This window comes from Sminthopsis crassicaudata, chromosome 1, assembly GCF_048593235.1.
Source record: "Sminthopsis crassicaudata isolate SCR6 chromosome 1, ASM4859323v1, whole genome shotgun sequence".
NCBI lineage: Eukaryota > Metazoa > Chordata > Mammalia > Dasyuromorphia > Dasyuridae > Sminthopsis > Sminthopsis crassicaudata.
The window spans coordinates 461,793,300-461,812,589 of record NC_133617.1 but is presented as its reverse complement, the minus strand read 5'-3'; the positions used below and the strand labels follow the sequence as shown (position 1 = coordinate 461,812,589).

General features: G+C 34.3%; 1 protein-coding gene across 1 annotated transcript in view; it reads right to left on the bottom strand.

Moving 5' to 3' along the window:
• Positions 1–19,290, bottom strand: part of ACO1 (aconitase 1) — a 77,461-nt gene that overhangs the window by 15,742 nt on the left and 42,429 nt on the right. Inside the window, exons 11-16 of the mRNA XM_074280824.1 lie at positions 16,963–17,122; positions 7,731–7,866; positions 6,705–6,789; positions 3,742–3,898; positions 2,974–3,098; positions 1,274–1,378 (exon numbers count right to left, since the gene is read on the bottom strand). Coding sequence (XP_074136925.1) covers positions 1,274–1,378; positions 2,974–3,098; positions 3,742–3,898; positions 6,705–6,789; positions 7,731–7,866; positions 16,963–17,122 — 768 coding nt within the window. The remainder of the gene's footprint in view (positions 1–1,273; positions 1,379–2,973; positions 3,099–3,741; positions 3,899–6,704; positions 6,790–7,730; positions 7,867–16,962; positions 17,123–19,290) is intronic.

Genomic DNA, 19,290 nt, shown 5'->3' with positions numbered 1-19,290 from the left:
ACCATGTTCTGCTGTCCTTCCCCCTCTCCCTCCAAAGATTCTTATTAGAATATATACTAAAAAGTTACCTAAATACTTAGAGAGAGAGTGAGCACTGGCTTGGGGGGAGGCAGGACTAGGGGAAAAGGAAAAGCCTCAAGTAGAAAGTAGCATTTGAGTTGAGCTTTGAAGGAAATTGGGGGTTCTGAAAGGTAGAGTTGAGGAAGAAGTTCAATTTTGACTGGATTGGAGTCTCTGTTATTGCATCTTTAGTATTTAGCACAGTCCTTGGTATATATTCATTGAATAAGCCTGGAAAGATAAGATAGATTATGAAGAGTTTTAAATATCATGCTGAAGATATGAATTTGCATTTCATTTTAGAAGTAACAGGAACAACTAAAGATTCTTAAGAAGGAAAGTGATATGGTTAGTGCTTTAAGAAGAATGTTTTGGCAGTTATGTGTAATATGGATCAAAGCTAAGAAAGAATGGAATTCAGAAATCCAGTTAGGAAGGAGGCCATGGCAATTGTCGAGATGAAGAGCCTTAATGAGAGTGATGGCCCTGTGACTAGAGAGAAGAGAACAGATGTTTTGAAGATAGAATCAATAGATTTAGCAGCTGATTGGATATGGCAACCCATTTCTGATTTACCAAGGGAAAAACGAATTATGTGCATAAATTCCTTAAAAACAGAATCTGCATCTGAATTTAATCTTTTATAAAATTTATATTATTTATTACTAGGACTAGTAAGGGCTCTGCACATGGTGCTTCCTAAAGTGATTCTTACTGAATTTGCTAGTTAGCCATGGAAAAATTTTCCTTTCCTCATGGGTTTAAATATGAAGGAATTTAACACTACCCTTGAGAAATGCCCCTGTATTTTTCCTATGCCTTTTGCTAAGTTGACACAAAAGTTAAAGATAAATAGATGTATCCAGAGAGGTGGATAATATCACATGATAAAATGTTAACCCTTCAGCCAATAACATTTATTATGTAAGCCAGCACTTTGCTTGGGATAAAAAATAAAGGCAAAAATATTGCCTGGCTTCAAGAAGTTTACATTCCAATGGAATAAACAACCAATTCTATTACAAAACAGACAGATCAAGTCAGTCACAAGGATTCCTTTTTTCCTGTTTATATCTAAACTGTATTTTACCCAATTAGTTCTAGCTACTTGTAAACAGGCACAAATGTTAACATCATATGCAGATATATATTAGAACTTAAGAATAGGAGATAGTGGAAGAAACTTCTGGAAGCATTAAAAAAAAATACATACGAGATTTTCAAAGAAGGGAGGAGATTTAATGTATGTAGACTTAGGGTTCCAGGAATATAGTTTGTCCGATGGAGCACATAAGGCATTCCAGCTTTCATTCACTGTCTAAATAAAGAAATAAAATAGATATAACAATATTCTACTGTTTTACTGTTAAGATCCTCAGAAGAAAGTTAAATAATGTATTAAATATTACATATTTAAATATATAATCAGATAAAACTAGAGCTGAAGAAAGTTTGCTAGTATAGGTGTTTAAAGAAGAAAACAAAACCAAATTCTATTTACATTGAGATCACTGATTTTACTTATTCCAATCACTACCCAGTAAGCTGTAGCCCTGATGATGAGGGGTAACAATGAGACAGGACTTCATGATTGGAATATGGGTACTTGTCTAATATTTGTCTGAGCTTGGAGAATACATGGTGCTGGCCAAAAAATATGACATATGTGATTTTACTAGAGAATGAGATCATACAGAGGGCAAGTGCAAAAGCACTGTTGTTATCCCAAGCTCAAGACACAGATTGCTTGTTGGGCCTTAACTCTGTAAAACAGGGTGCTTCCTAAAATCCTGACATCACTAATTAACTTGTCATCCTTGTCACATATATCCCATTTAAGTATAAGTCACACTTAGGAATGGGACCTCAAATCAAACCTGTGGAAATCAGCAAAATCACTATTAATTAAGGGAATATTTATTCCCCAGAATAAAGGTTCAACTTTTTTTCTATTTAAAAAAAAAAACAAAAAACAAAAAAAAACAACAACAACAAAACAAAACACTGATTTTTAAATATATCATGATATTGCATCTTCTAAGTTATATAGGAATAGGTATAGGGCATGTGATCTCATGGGTTTTGGGAGCTCTGAGAGAAAGACACTCATTTTACAAATGTTTATCAGCACTTTCTCTGCGACCTTAGTCTCCAGCCTAAGATACTGGGAGGTAAAATGTCACTATGTGACAGAGACTGGAACTTAGACTGTTTTGCTGGCTTCAAGGCCATCTCTCTATCCACTTTGACCACTTTGCCTCTCTAATTATATATACACGCATATGTATATATGATCCAGATTCTTCCAATGTATAAACCACTTACTTTCAGTGAACGGTGGGAAATTCTATACTTTCAAAAACTTTACCATATGGCCTTTCAGATAACCAAGGGGCATTTTTCAAACAATAACTCCACTATACTAAAATCAAAACTGAATTTTCTATACAAGCCATCCTAATTCCCAGATTATTGGAAAAGCCAGAATCATTAGAATATTCCTATCTAAAATTTTAGAGTGCCAATTGCTGGGGAGGCACATACCTTAGTGCAACACTGAGAAATTGGGTAGGGAAATATATATGGAATAATTTAAGATATACATCATCATAATATTAAAATGTGCAGAAAAGCATTTATTATACCAAGAGGTAACTTCTTAACATTCGCCTTCCAACCATCCCTCCAACCCTCAGCTTGATATATTTATTTGTTAATCTGCTTACTTTTAAAAGATCTATTTCAATACTTTTAGTTTTGTCCATTTCAATTTAAGTAAGACAGCCTTTTTGAAATGCTTATCTAGCCAAATGGAGGGAAAAAAAGTATTTCTTCCTATTAGCAAATGTCAACCCCAGTATTTGTAGAAAGTAATGAAAGGTCAGTTGCTCAGGACAATTTTGAAGATTGTACCTCTATTTTCTTGTAGACTTCCTTAAACATCCCAGGGATAACATACTGACGTTCCACAAGCTGAATCTCCTCTCTAGTTGGCCATATATCCTTCAAAAAAATCTTTTGTCCCTTTGCATTTATTCCTGAAAGAAAAAAAAATATTTAAAGGAACTTTATCACATGACTTGTGTACCTAGAAATCATAATTCAAAGCATGATATTCTGAATTCTATGAGGAAAAAAGTTGCTTTCCTCTTGTTTTCAAAAGGGGAACTGTCCTCTTTTCATCAACTTAAGAAAATGGAATGCTTTAAGGCTTTTAACATGCTTGCTTAAATGAATGAGTTCATAGGTATATCACTAAGAAACTAAACACTCTGATTTCACCCTGCCACTATTTTAACTTTTCAATATTACACCCACTTATAAGTTAATATAATTCCAAATGGCCAGAAACAATTTGCCTTTCCTTTCAAGTTACTTTCCTATTTGTTAAAAAGGTTAGTAATGCTGAGACAGTCAATGAAACACACATTCAGAGTAAGCATATATGCATGGGATGCCTCATACTACCCTAAAAGTGGGGAGGATGCAAAAAAAATGGTATTTTTTTTTTGTCCTTTTAGAAACATCTCCTAGTTTTACATGTTACACAACTATAGGATATTATAATCATTATACTCATTATATATCATATATTATATTATTGGGAAAGTGAGGAGAAAATTTTTTCATTAGGTTGCAAATACAAGTTATGATAACAAACACTAAACTTGAGCTTCTTACCCAATGGATCTTTTTCAAAATCAATCCTAATGGTCCCAGCAATTGCATATGCTATTACTAATGGAGGAGAGGCCAGATAATTCGCACGAGTGTTGGGATGGACACGACCCTCAAAATTCCTGTTCCCAGAGAGTACACCCACTGCAACAAGATCTCCCTGTAAGAATAAGGAAAAGAAGAAAAATCATTTGAAGAAAAAGGAAAAGAAATCTTTTTTAAAAGCTTTCTTGGGTATGGAATGACTTCTTTAATAATGGTCTCAAGTTCATCTGATGATGACACTCTACTGCAACCACACAGAACAAAATATAAACCCTGAAAAAAGAGCTGCCTTCTGTAGGAAGCCTTTTTTGATCTCAGAAGTGAGTACAGTTACCTTCCCTCATCCCTCCAAAAAAAACTTACCTAGTATTTATTTTGCTTTTATCTTTCAAAGTACACATCTCTCTCTACTCCTGGAAGAATGCAAGTACCTCAAGGACCCAATTGTTTCTCATCTCTAATAAAGCCATAGAACAGACACTGAAAAATTTTCTGGAGTCAGTAAAATCAGGATTTTTTTTTCCCCTCTAGCCCATTTATTCCCTTTTAATAGCTCACCTTATCCAAGCTATGTTCCATCACCATGCAACCTTTAGCATATATTTTTTGACCTTCAAGCAACAAAACTATCCTCTTAAGTGTTGTTTATAAGTTATAAAAAGATTGTGGCCAAATTGGTGAGCTGTCAGAAGTAATTTCTTGGCCAACTGTTTCCAAAGCTATAAGAATATATAAATGAGAATTGAGTTGGAGGTTGAATCGGTCCAAAACAACTGAAGTTCATACTCCTCTCTTGAGAGACAATGTTTTCATAACAGTATGCTGGAATTGGAATCAGGAAGGTCTGAGTATATATACTCAATATAAGTATGACTTAGCACTTACTATCTGTGTGACCATGGGTAAGTCTTCCTTAACTCTCACTGACAAAATGGAAAATAACTGTTATAGTACCTCCCAGAATTACTGTGAGGCTCAAATGAAATAATAATAACAAAGAGATTTGTAAAATTTAACATGCTATGTCAGCTAATCTATAGAGAAATGGCTCATGATTAATATTTTATAGTTCAACATAGGGGAATACAGTATTTCTCCAAATTGGAAATCACAAGTGTACCTAAAACAAGCCCTTATTTGATGTAACTTCATTTTTATAAGACTACTGAGCTCATTTTTCACTAGTGATCTAATTATAAGTTTAATTCATATAACATTCCCATGATTCTCCATTTCATTATTAGGTAGGTAATGCACAGGCATTTTCCCTCTAAATTCAGCCATAAATTAGTTGGTAAGGAGATCCATATCCAACTAGTAAGGATTTTGTTCCAAGAATGGCAAAGAAATCAATTTTGGTCTTCAAATACACTTCTTTGTGAAAAAGTATATAAATGTCATAAAAACATCTAGTTCATCACCTCCATTTTATAGATGAGGAAACTGAAAAGTTAAATAACTTGGCCCAAAGTCAATCACCCAAGATCCAGAATTCTTCTCTTTCTGGAGACCATGGTGTTCCTTAGGTAGTAAACTTTCTGAAGGACCTTTACAACTCTTTTTCTCTACTCCATAACATCATGTATAGTACAGTTCAGTGCCACATAGGCAGTCAGTAAATTCAGAATTAAATGGTGAAAGCCAAAAGGGTCTGTGAAATCCTAAATGATCCAGATGAAAGAAAATAAATAAGATCCAGGGCTGCCTAAGGCAACCCAAATAAGATGGTATTTGCTAAATGGGGGTGAAAAATTCATTCAAGACTTTGGCTGACCTTTTTGTAGTGGTAAAGAACTTGAAACTGAGTGGATATTCATCGGTTGGGGAATGACTGAATAAATTATGGTATATGGATGTAATGGAATGTTATTGTTCTATAAGAAATAATAAGCAGGTTGACTTCAGAAAATCCTGGAAAAATTTACACATACTGATGCTCACTGATGTGAGCAGAACCAAGAAAACATTGTACACAGTAACAAGATTATGTGATAATCAACTGTAATGGATTTAGCTCTTCTCAACAATGCAGTGACTCAAGGTAATTCCAATAGAGATGGGATAGAAAATGCCATCCTCATTCAGAGATAAAACCATGGAGATTAAATATGGATTGAAGCATAGTATATTTTTATTCCCCCCCTTGTGGTTTTTTCCTTTTTGGTCTGTTTTTTTTTTTTTGGTTTTTTTTTTTTGCACAATATAACAAATATGGAAATACACTTAAAAGAATTGCACATGTTTATTCTTTATCAGATTGCTTGCTGTCTTGGGGAGGGGGGAGGTAAAGGAGGGAGGACGGAAAATTTGGAATACAAAGTCTTTACAAAAACAGAATATTGAAAACTATCTTTACATGTACTTGGAAAAAGAAAATGCTATTGAAAATTCAATAAATAAATAAAATTAGAAGGGGACCTAAAAAAGAAAAAAGACTGGCTGAATGGGGAAGGCACCTATAAAGGGGAAATGAAAGGATTTTTCAAGCAGATGAGGGAATGTTCTTTTGGCAAAAAAGCAAAATAGGGCTTTATGTTTAGAACCAAGTGCTTAATAGTAGCAAAGGATCTTTTACCAATTAATTTTTCAGAGGAAAGGCAGACTCAGTCAGGGAGAAGAGTTTGTTAGATTGGACTAGATTCTTGGAATCAATCTTGTTTTGTGTGTAAAAGAACAAAAGGGGAAATATTTTTGCTATTTAGACGTCTAAGGACTCCCTAACTTTACTTATTCCTTTAATTCCTGTTTCTAAATGACTATTTCCTTTTAAATAGTAAGTCTACTGTCTAGCCTTTTTCCCAAGACATGCATATATAAAGCATATCTCATGTAACGCAAACAGCGCTCTCTGTGAGATGGTTAGAATAGCTGGTCTCTGAGGTATGACTTAAGTATGTTGGCTTGAGCCTCTCCATAATTACCTTTGTAATTGCTTCCACCACTGGGTCAGGTAAGGGCCCACTGTTACCAATGCAGGTCATACAGCCATATCCCACGACATCAAACCTAGGGGTCAGAAAAATTAAGATTTAAGTAAGTCTTAAATAATGATGAAATCTGCTACTGATAATAGGACCTAGTCCTATAAATACTACACCTCATCAGTAGATACAAATTGTATGTTCTTTCAATAAAGAGGTCACTGAATAGACTGATAAAATACAAAGAATGAAGTTTCTAATTATAAATTATAAAAGAGGTTATGGGTAAACTACACTTAATAGTATAGTAAATAGGCAGCTAAGATAGAATGCTATTCTTGGAGTTACAAAGACCTAAATCCAAATGCTTTTTTCAAATATCTCTGATTGTGAGTGACCTAAATTTTTAGTCTGTATAATGGTAATAATAATAATATGAAAAATTTACATAGCAGTTACTTTGTACAAAGTAATGCTAAGTGCTTTATAATTATTGTCTTATTTAAATCTTCAGAACCACCCTGGGAAGTATGTGCAATTAGTACCTCTATACTAACATAAGGAAATGGAAGCAAACAGGGGTTAAGTGATGTGCCTAGGGTCACAGAGTTAATAAGTGTCTGAGACCACATTTGTACTCAGATCTTCTTGACTCAAGGAATAGCATTCCATATACTGTGAAACCTAGCTGCCAAGATGAGGATAACCATAGCACTTACCTCAATAGAGAAACATTATGAGGGTTTAATGATATGCATATGTAAAGTGTTTTAGAAACCTTAAAACACAAAATAAATGTTAATGATTAGATATTAAATGGAAATTATGTGCTGCTAAGTTTCAATGAAGTTGGGATTGATTTTTTATTACTAAGATTTGTTGAATAAAACTATGAGGATGAGGAATTTTAAAGTAAGTTCCACAAAGGAAAGTGCTGTCTCAAGGTGAATGCTAACTGGATATATGGGAAAGGAATAGTGACCACAAATAAAGAGTAATGAGAATAACAACAAAATTTTCTCTTACCCAAGCTTAGACAGATAAGGCATAACTCCACTTTCCCTTAGGTAATAGGTGACTACCCCACTTCCAGGGGATAAACTAGTTTTAATGTAAGGTTTCACTTTGAGACCAGCTTCAACAGCTTTTTTTGCTAATAATCCTGTGAACAGCAAAACAGAAAGGTTTATGGCTTCTTGATTCATCTGATAAACAAAGTCCCAACAAAAATATGTTTTCCCCTTGGGTTCTCTTGGTTTCTTATCCTACTGAGGCATCTCTGCCAGGACAATTTCTCCAATTTTTTTTCCCACTGTATTTCTTTCTTTTTTTAAACATCACATTCATTTCCAAATCACATTCCTAATTTTGTCAGGGAACTATCTTTTACAACAAAGATTTTTAAAAAGGAGAGAAGCAGTTTAGAAAACCAACATTTCAGAAGCATAAAACAGCCTTCCATATTCCTAGTCCCTTGCCAATTTGATGAGAGTGTAGAGGTGAAAAATTTTCTCAACTCTTTCTTGTTTCTTAGCTAGGTTATTATCATCATATATTAATGTTTTTATTTCACAGTGTCTAACTTGATGTTACTACTTCTTTTCCATTTACATTGTTGTACTCATTACATATATTTTTTCCCTTAGTTCTGCTTATTTCTTACCACATCAATTCATCATAGTCCAATCATTTATATACCACTATCTAACTATTTCTTAACCAATATGTACTTCCCCTCATTTCTTGCTACCACAAAAAGTGCTAAGAATACCTCCCCTCCCCCCATATGTATATTGCTCTCTTTGCTTTCCAAAAAGATTGGCACAATTTGCAGCCCCATCAACAGTTTATTAGTATGTCTACCTTCTCCCAGCCTCTACAATATAAAGTATTCCATCTTTCCATCTTTAGCTTTCCATCTGATGAGGAAAAACTTTAAAAGGTTATGACTTGGAATAATCTTTTTATATATTTTCTAGTAGTTCATAACTACTTTTTTTTTTCCCACCCCCTGAGGAGTATCTATAGCTTTCAGCTACCTGTCCATTTGGAGACGGCTTTGGGCCTTAATATATTTATGGTAATCATTACATTTTGCATATCAGATGCTATCAGAAATATGATACAATGATCTTTTTTCCAATAGATACTTTCCCCTTTTTTTACCCTAGCTGCCCTGACTTTATTTGTGCAAAATTTTCAAATTCACATACTTGAATTTTTTATTAACTTTCTTTACGTAAGAATTCTTCCCTTAAGAGAAAATAGTCCTATACATACTCCTCTTTTTAAATGTTCTGACATGTGATATTTAAGCAAAACATCAACCCATAGGAAATCTGCACAAAATGAACTTTGAATTATTTATGTCAGCAGGAAAGATTACCTTCATAATATCTATTTCAAAGTGCCACTGAGTTTTAATAATTAATAATTCTTTTACGGAATTTATGCTTAATGAAGATTCAGATCACCAAAAGACCGAACTAACTTGTATACCATGTGCACCAAATGAGGTTATACAGAAACTCATTCTAATGTCTTATTTTTTAAAAGTATGTAGTTGTTGGGGCCGCTAGGTGGTGCAATGGATAAAGTACCTGCCCTGAAGTCAGGAGGATCTGAGTTCAAATGTGGTCTCAGATCCACATAAATCCTCAGCATTTTTATACATTAACAACACAATCCAACAGCAAGAGATACAAAGAGAAATTCCATTCAAAATAATGGTCGATAGTATAAAATATTTGGGAATATATCTACCAAAGGAGAGTCAGGAATTATATGAGCAAAATTACAAAACACTTGCCACAAAAATAAAGTCAGATTTAAATAATTGGAAAGACATTCAGTGCTCTTGGATAGGCCAAGCGAATATAATTAAGATGACAATACTCCCTAAACTAATCTATTTATTTAGTGCTATACCAATCAGACTTCCAAGAATCTATTTAAATAACATAGAAAAAATAACAACAGAATTCATATGGAACAACAAAAGGTCGAGAATCTCAAGGGAAGTAATGAAAAAAAAAATTAAGTGAAGGTGGTCTAGCTGTACCTGATCTAGAACTATATTATAAAGCAACAGTCACCAAAACCATTTGGTATTGGCTAAGAAATAGACTAGTTGATCAGTGGCATAGGTTAGGTTCACAGGGCAAGATAGTGAATAAAAATAGCAATCTAGTGTTTGACAAACCCAAAGATCCCAAATTTTGGGATAAGAATTCATTATTTGACAAAAACTGCTGGGAAAACTAGAAATTAGTATGGCAGAAACTAGGCATGGACCCACATTTAACACCACATACTAAGATTAGATCAAAATGTGTCCAAGATTTAGGCATAAAGAACGAGATCATAAATAAATTGGGGGAACATGGGATGGTTTACCTCTCAGACTTGTGGAGGAGGAAGGAATTTGTGTCCAAGGGAGAACTAGAGACCATTATTGATCACAAAATAGAAAATTTTGATTACACCAAATTAAAAAGTTTCTTCACAAACAAAACTAATGCAAACAAGATTAGAAGGGAAGTAACAAATTGGGAAAACATTTTTACAGTTAAAGGTTCTGATAAAGGCCTCATCTCCAAAATATACAGAGAATTGACTTTAATTTATAAGAAATCAAGCCATTCTCCAATTGATAAATGGTCAAAGGATATGAACAGACAATTTTCAGATGATGAAATTGAAACTATTTCCACTCATATGAAAGAGTGTTCCAAATCACTACTGATCAGAGAAATGCAAATTAAGACAACTCTGAGATACCACTACACACCTGTCAGATTGGCTAAGATGACAGGAACAAATAACGATGAATGTTGGAGGGGCTGTGGGAAAACTGGGACACTGATGCATTGTTGGTGGAGTTGTGAAAGAATCCAACCATTCTGGAGAGCAATCTGGAATTATGCCCAAAAAGTTATCAAAATGTGCATACCCTTTGACCCAGCCATACTACTACTGGGGCTTATATCCCAAGGAAATACTAAAGAAGGGAAAGGGACCTGTATGTGCCAAAATGTTTGTGGCAGCCCTTTTCATAGTGGCTAGAAGCTGGAAAATGAATGGATGTCCATCAATTGGAGAATGGTTGGGTAAATTATGGTTTATGAATGTTATTGTTCTGTAAGAAATGACCAACAGGAGAAATACAGAGAGGCTTGGAGAGACTTACATCAACTGATGCTAAGTGAAACGAGCAGAACCAGAAGATCATTATACACTTCAACAATGATACCGTACGAGGATGTATGCTGATGGAAGTGGATATCTTCAACATAGAGAAGAGCTAATCCAATTCCAATTGATTAATGATGGACAGAATCAGCTACATCCAGAAAAGGAACACTGGGAAATGAGTGTAAACTGTTATTTTTACCTTCTGAATCCAATTCTTCCTGTGCAACAAGAAATTAGGTTCTACACACATATATTGTATCTAGAATATACTGTAATATATTTAACATGTATAGGACTGCCTGCCATCTGGGGGAGGGGCTTGGGGGAGGAAGGGAAAAAATCTGAATAGAAGTAAGTGCAAGGGATAATGTTGTAAAAAATTACATGCATATGTACTGTCAAAAAAAAAAGTTATAATTATAAAATAAAATAAAAATTAAATTAAAAAAAAAAACAAATTTGGTCTCAGACATTTAACACTTCTTAGCTGTGTGACCCTGGGCAAGTCACTTAACTCCAATTGCCTCAGCAAAAAAATTTTTTAAAAAAGGATGTAGCTATTTAGTTTCATTTTATTTATTTATTTTTTTAGTGAGAGAGGGAGAAACAGCATGGCACAATGGATAGAGCTAGTCTTTAAGCCAGGACAACGTAGGATCAAGTCCCATAGATAATGGCCATGAAACTCTGGGCAAGTCGTATAGTTTCTCAATGCTTTTGGTATCCAATAATATAAGTTTGCAGAGAAGATGCCAACCAACCTGCACTTGGTAGAGGTATTTTCTTATTTGGGTATTCCCCATGCATATAAAATCCTAAGTTTAATATCTACTCTGATGCTTAATTTTGTCTTTTGATTTTATTTAGATATTAGGCTGAAGATGTTATAATTTCTTTCTTGCAAGAAAGTGACTTTTCATAGATACTAGAATTAGCACTAGAATGAAGATTACAAATCTGACAGATGTTCAGCTAAATGCATGTGATTTTTCCAGAGTCATACAGCTAGTAAGTGATTGAGGCCAAATTTGAACTCAGATCCTCTTAAATCCAGGACTGGTGCTCTACCACTGCATCATTTAACTTCTATTACTAATTACTAACATAAATATTTCATATTTGTTTGTGTTTGTGTAACTTTAGAAAAATATGGACTAAGAATGGAGTCAAAGAGGTTTATGCTAAGAAAGACGTGTGGTTTGCAAAAAATACTAAAGGTAACTAAAAAAAAAAATTCAAAACTATGTTTGAAGAAGAGGAATGAGCAAAACATAGGCCACCTTCATGAAATGAATGATGTTAATGAATGACTGAGAGAAAATCAAACTACACAATGCTTTTTTACTCCATATTCATTGTCAAGGAAAATAATCTTTAGACTAGAAATGACCGAAAAAAACAGAGTAATAAGGAAATGGAATCAGACAGAAGACATTAACTAGCAACTCAAAATGAATTCAAGTCTCTTGGTCTGGAAGAATTACAACCCCCTCCCAAATAAATTTGTAGAGGTGATTGATGAATTATTTAAATAATCTAAAGACTCAGGGAAGACTTGGGAAGGACACAAGATTGATTTCTTATTGGTAAAATGAGGGGGTTGTATTAGATGATCTCTGAAGTTCCTTCTAACTTTAAATCTTTAATGTAATAAATTCCATTTGGCAGATCATAAATTTATGATCCTTTGAACTTTGAGGGGTGGAGTCCTTTGCTCAGTTATGCAATTAGTAAGAGGTAAACCTGGGTTTAAACCTAGGTCTCCTTCTGGGTGTGAAGACTGAAACAATGACATTCCTTTCAAATCAATCTAGAGATGCTCCTGATAAAAAGGACTTGACTGACAATTCTTAGAACAACAATCCTATGGAAACACTTCAGGAGGAAAAAAAAAGCTTTTATAACTTCAAGTCATTTGTGATCTTCTTTATAATGAGTTGATTTAAGGCCATATGAATTATTTAGCCTCATGATGGATCACTTTTTCCTCAAATTTGTTTTGACTTGTTGCCTTGCTCTAGGAACTAAGGGACTTTTTTTTTTTCAGTGTAGAAAATGTCTGGAAGCTTAATAAGCTTCACATTATTAAAATTGTGCATCTAAATATTAACTACTTGATCAGCTGTTGCACAATAGACCAGGTTGTGCTTTGGACCTCCTGTGAAGCCCTAAATCAAATGCCAGGCATTCTTAGTTGAATTCTACTCCAGCATTGACATTGAGCCAAGTAGTAACACAAACAAAAAAGAGAAATAAGGTTTTTTGTTTTTGTAAAGATCTTTAAGTGGTTTCCATATCAAATTAGAAAACAAGTTTCATTTGTTCTCTTCCACTAAAAGCTTCCCTACTTTTTTTTCTTAAGAAAGAAAACAATTTTTAAAAGTAGATATGAGTTTAGGTGGTGGAAAGCATGCTGTCCTTGAGAGTCAGAACTAGGTTCAAGCTTCAGCTCTGATATTGCATGGCTTTGTGACCTTTTACCCCATTCTTAGTTTCATTACTAGCAGAATGGAGTCAGGAGCAAACCACCTCCTTCAAACTGCAAATGATATAAAATGTTTATATATCATATACTAGATTCTAGATCTCTGGTGCTGTGCTAATCATGGAAAATACATTCCACTATTTGTCAACCTTACCAACAAAATAGTGTGTGTCTTAGAATGCAGGATGTATAGGCAGCATTATCTTATGAAAAGGATACTGAACTATGAGTCTGAAGACCTCACTTAGGAATTAAGTGTGCTGCCTTGGGCAAAACACTTAGCTTTTCAAAGTTTCAGTTAGTATTTATTTGTAAAATTGGGTTAATACTTGGCTTACTTATTGGATTATTTTTTTAAGGGTGGAATGAGGTTTTATAAAATGTTATAATTTAGATTGAAAATTATTCTTACATGTAATTGAGGGAATAAAAACATTCTTCTAAAATTTTTCTATAAACATAAGCCACTATTTCCAAACTTTTTATCATCACGATTATTATTACTAAATCTAGTTAGCAGCAGCAACAGACAAGGGGGAAGGATAGAGCTGATATTCTAATGTACTAGGGACTTATTAATTCTTTAGATAAACATAAAATACGGTAGCTCTGTAATGTTCACTGGATTGGTCAAGGACAAGGGTCAAAATCTTGCCTGTCACTACTTGTGCAACCATGGACAAGAAAGTTAACTGGGCCACACCTCCCTCCCCCCTCCATTTCTAAAACAACAAGGTTAGATTGTATGACCTCTATAGTTTCTTCCACATGATTGTTCGACTCCAGATCATGGTCCACTTGTTCTGAATTGGGGGACAAAAGGCCAATGAGGGAAGAAAAAGAGAGGAAGACACCATGTCTGTATAAAGTGCAGATTGTCTGTGTAGTTACAAGTTGTGCTTCTACAAGTCAACTTTCAATCATTTAAAGTCTGGTTATTTATTTTGGGGCTCATTCAAGATAGTGAATTTCCTCTTTTAGTTTGCTGGTCTTTTTGCAAAGACCTTTTAGTCCTTATATAGTCTACTTATATACCATTCCATTTTGTAGATGTGGAAATCACATCTGGAAGGATTGGCTGAGGAAAAACTGAGGATTTGGGCTTTTTTGTAGTCCTCATATATTTGAGCTCTGTCCAGTCTTCCAAGAGCAAAGATAATAAAAAGATGAATGAACCCATCATTATCATTATTATAATAGGGACAGCTAACAGGCTAGAATATTGAACTTGGAGTCAAGAAGACCTGAGCTTTCCCCTTTTGACAGTTACTAGCTTATGTGACACTGGGCAAATTATTTAAGTGCTCAGCCTCAGTTTCCTCATCTATAAAGTGGGGATAATAATAGCAGCATTCTCACAAGGTTGTTAGGAGGATAAAATGAGACAGGATATAAAAAACCATGGAAACTTTAAAGTGATAAATGGACATAGATATATAAATATAAATATACAATATAATAGCTATTTTTTTGTTATTATTCAGACAGAACCACCACTGTAGTTCCTATAAAACCATCTGAGCAAAGGGATCATTTATTATGGTACACTGAAGATAAGATACATTTCCACAGACATATAACACTATGTTCCTCTCTGGGATTTTGTATCCCCAATAAGTCAAATAAACCAGAGTTAATTTCCTTAAAATGTAATCAATTCTTAGCTACCTTTGCTAATAGTGAAAAACATGGAAAATTAAACATATAAGAGCCAAAGGATTCAAGATACTATAACGTTTAAATGTCATGTAAGCACACCAGAATTTAAATTTTAAAAAATTTCTGCCTGTTTTATATAAAAAATAATATTCATTTAAAATTTGAGTTTCAAATTCTCTTTCCATCCTTTCCTTCCTCATTGAGAAGGCAAGCAATTTGATATGTTATACGTTTGCAATCATGCAAAACATATTTCCATTTTGTTCATGTTGTAAAAGAAAATACCACTCTTTACCCCCCTCCCCTCCAAAAATAAAAAACCCATAAGAAAAATAAACTGATAGAATTTAATTTGAAAAACATACAAGTTGCTATCTGAGCATCTTCCTTAACTTGTTTTCCTAAGGAGGTTCTGTTGTAGTTCAGGCTGAAATCACTTACCAATATAACTGTTATGGTAACTTTCTCAGCTTTAAGTCCCTCTCTAATCTGTCCTTCACACAAACTAATTTCAACAAGTTTGACCATACCACTACCCTGATCTACAATCATCAGTGGCTACTAATTGCCTAATATGGTAAAATATGGATTGGCATTTAAAGCCCTCCACCCTTCACAGGAGTATAGGGCATATTCAGGAAATGCCTCTGCTGTTTGGTTGCCTCAGTGTTTGGGGGCTCTGAAGTGTGGGAGAAGAATAGTATTAGATTGCCTACAAAACTGAAAGTCTACAGAGCCCTTTTGCTGACTTCATTGTTGTATGTCTGTGAAACCTGGATAGTTTATCAGCACCATACCAGGAAACTGAACAGCTTCATCTGAATTGTCTTAGGAAGAATCTGAAGATTACCAGATAGCAGACACTGAGGTCATTTCTCAGACTAATCTGCCAAACATTCAAATTCTACAGTAGAGATAATTACTCTAATGGGCTGGCAATTTTATTCAAATGCCAAACATATACACTTGCCTAAAAGACTGTTTTAGAAATAACTCACACAAGGTAAGTACTCACAGTGTGGTCAGAAAAAGTGATACAAAGACATTCTCAAGGTCTCTCTGAAAAGTTTTGGAATTGAATGTGACATGAGAGATACAGGCACAGGACCAGCCAGCATGGCATTACAGAAAGTGTTGTACTCTATGAGCAAAGTAGAATTGAATATGCTCCAAATCAGCCTATTTGTTGCTTCTCCACATGTCTGGAACATAGTCTTTCCTCACATGCTTGCTTCTGTCTTTTAGAAACCTTTAAGTTCAAATACCATCTGATAGATAAAAGAGAAGCCTTTCCTAATTCTCTCAAATTATTCCTGTTTTGTACCCTAAATTGTCTTGTATTTATTAATCTGCATAAATGTTATATTGCAAGAATGAAAAATTGTTTGTTTTGTTTTTACATTTCTGTCTTTCTATCTCCAGCCTCCTATAGGAGAGATGTTTTGTAGATCTTGGTTAGACTGAATGATTAATAGCTCTGTCAGTTTACCTGAATAAAAGCTTTCGACTTTCTTTCTTGGTTCTAAAGCTTTATCAGTGAGCTTCTTATGGCAGAAATTCTTTCTGGTTCAAATCTTCCAAAGAGAACTTAAGGGTACAGTTACTTTTGTAAGGAATAGTCTTATATTTGACCTTGATTGAAATCTGCAATACTTTCAGGTTCCTTTTTGTGTATCTACCAGAATTGCCTCTCTATCCTTTAATTTCACATAAAATATTTATTAACATCAATATCTTAACTTATCAGTGTTTTTTCAAATTCATATAAGATTGTAGGTGTACTATGGTTGAAAATTCTTAAAAATCTTCTGTAACTGTACCTCCTAGAATTGTAGCTGATAAACAAATGACTTCAGAGTAAAAGGTAGCCTTCTACAAATTTATATAGTATCTTTGAACAGAAGAATCTAATATACTTACCTGCCCCTAACATTACTGAAGGGTTACTTGTGTTGGTACAGCTAGTGATAGCAGCAATAACAACAGAGCCATGGGACAGTGTAAATTGACTATTATCATAAATAAAGTTTTTGTGATCTTCATGATGTTCTGGAGACACCTGGAATCCTTTAAATCCTTGCTAAGGAGAGGAACAGAAAAAAAAATTATTTTAAATTTCTTTTCTAAATGTATTTTTGCATAAATAGGAATACTTCAGTTATAACACAGTGATAAGAATAATTTAAAAGCAAATCTTGATTTTCTTCCTTTAATTCTTTATAAAAGATACTTGGGAAGCTGAAGCCAACTCTGCTTTTCATGACTCTTGAGATGACTAAAAATTATTTCTTCTCTTCCCAAGAGGAATAGTGGAAAAAACTGAAATCATCAAATTATGTTATTGTACATGTTTATAAATACCTGGCTCAAACTAAAGTTATTGAAACTGACATAGACATTTTTTTCCCAAAAGGATTGTATTTTGCTTAATCAATAATGCATGAATGACTATACTTTTGGATACTTTTATTTTGGCTTTGAAACTAATGATGATCTGGCCTCAAAAGCCACCACTGACAACTTGCTGGCCAGCCTTTCTTTGTTGTGCCATCCCTCCTATTATCTCTAATTGATCCCCTTATATATATTTGGTTTGCCTTTTAGATTATCCACCTCTTTGAGGGCAGGGACTTTTCTTTCTTATCTTTTTTTTTATCCCTCGCACTAAACACAGTGCCTTTGCTTACAAAGAACCTAAAAGATGCTTATTAATTTGACTTATGACTTGGGCAAGTCCTTTAATCTTTCAGTGCACTTGGCAACTCTTGAAGATTATAAGTAACAGAGAAGGCTCCAACTTCCATTGGTAAAGGAAGTTTCTTCTCCAGGAAATTTCATGCTAATGAAATCACTGGCCAATGCACATTCCAATTCCATATGATGGAAGAAATAGATATATTTAATAGGTTGAAATAGTCTAAACGAATATAGTAGAATCTTTTATTAAAACTGATGTCCCATGGATCTACCAATCAGTCAATAAATGGGCATTTATTAAGTGGTCATTATGTACCAGGCATGTTAGTGCATGAAATACAGAGAATGGCAAAAGATAGTCTCAAGGAGCTCACAGTGTAATAGAAGAGGCAACATACAAAGTTACATATAGAATAAATCAAAGATAATCAACAGAAGGGGATTAATAGAGATTGGGAAAGGCTTTCTGTATAAATTGGAAATTTAGTTGGGACTTTAAAGAAGCCAGGAGGCAGAGATGAGGAGGGAGTACATTGCAGCCATTGGAGACAGCTAGAGAAAATACCCACATTTGGAAAATGGAGTATCCTAGCATAATTATTGCTAGATTGAAAGAATGTCAGAGCAAAAAAATTGTAAGGTCTAAGAAAGATGGGAGGGGCAGGTTATGAAAGAGAGAGGGAAAAGGAGGGGGGGAGGGAGGAAATGAGAGAGAATATTTAAGGATGATTTTTGAGTCTTGGTCACTGGGAGAATGGTGGTATCCTTAACAGAAATGGAATTTAGAATGGGAGATGGTAAAATGAGAAATTCAATTTTGGATATGTTGAATTTAAAATGTCTACCAGATATATAGCTTAAGTTGGAGATGAAAGACTAGAGGTCTGAAGAAAGATTTGGACTAATAAAAAGACTTGAGAATCATCAGCACAGAGATGATAATTGAATCCTCAGTTCCCAATGAGATCCACAAATGAAATAGTAGAGGGCCCAGGACAGACTTCTGTGAGATACCTACAAACAGCATGTGTGGGATGAATGAAAATCCAGCATAGGAGACTGAAAAGGAGTGGTCAGGCAAAAAGAGAAGCAGTTCAAAGTATTGTCAGAGGAAAAAAAAAAAAGAAAGAGAGAGAGAAGAGAGAATCAAGAAGACAGTGATTGACAGTATCAGAGGCTACAGAGAAGTCAAGAAGGATAAGATTTGAGAAAAGACCATAGACTTGGTAATGAAGATGATGGGGTTGAACTCTGAAATTGTATTCCCTTTAATCTGTAAAAGAAGAGAGATTCGAGGTCGCAGACTTAGAAAAACCTGGGAAAAAGTATACTTTCCCAGACAAGACTCTTCCAAATTAAGTGGCTTCATTGAATTGGAGATCTTGGTCAAATCATCCTCCATTTTTCTTTTGGGGGTAGCTTGGATTCCAGGCTCTGAAAAAAAGCCTTCAAAATGATTTTATTCAGTTGGAGATCTGGGCCAGATATTCCTATTGAATGGCTTGAAAGTCCAAAATAAGTATCTAGGCCTGGGGGCACTGATTCTCTTTT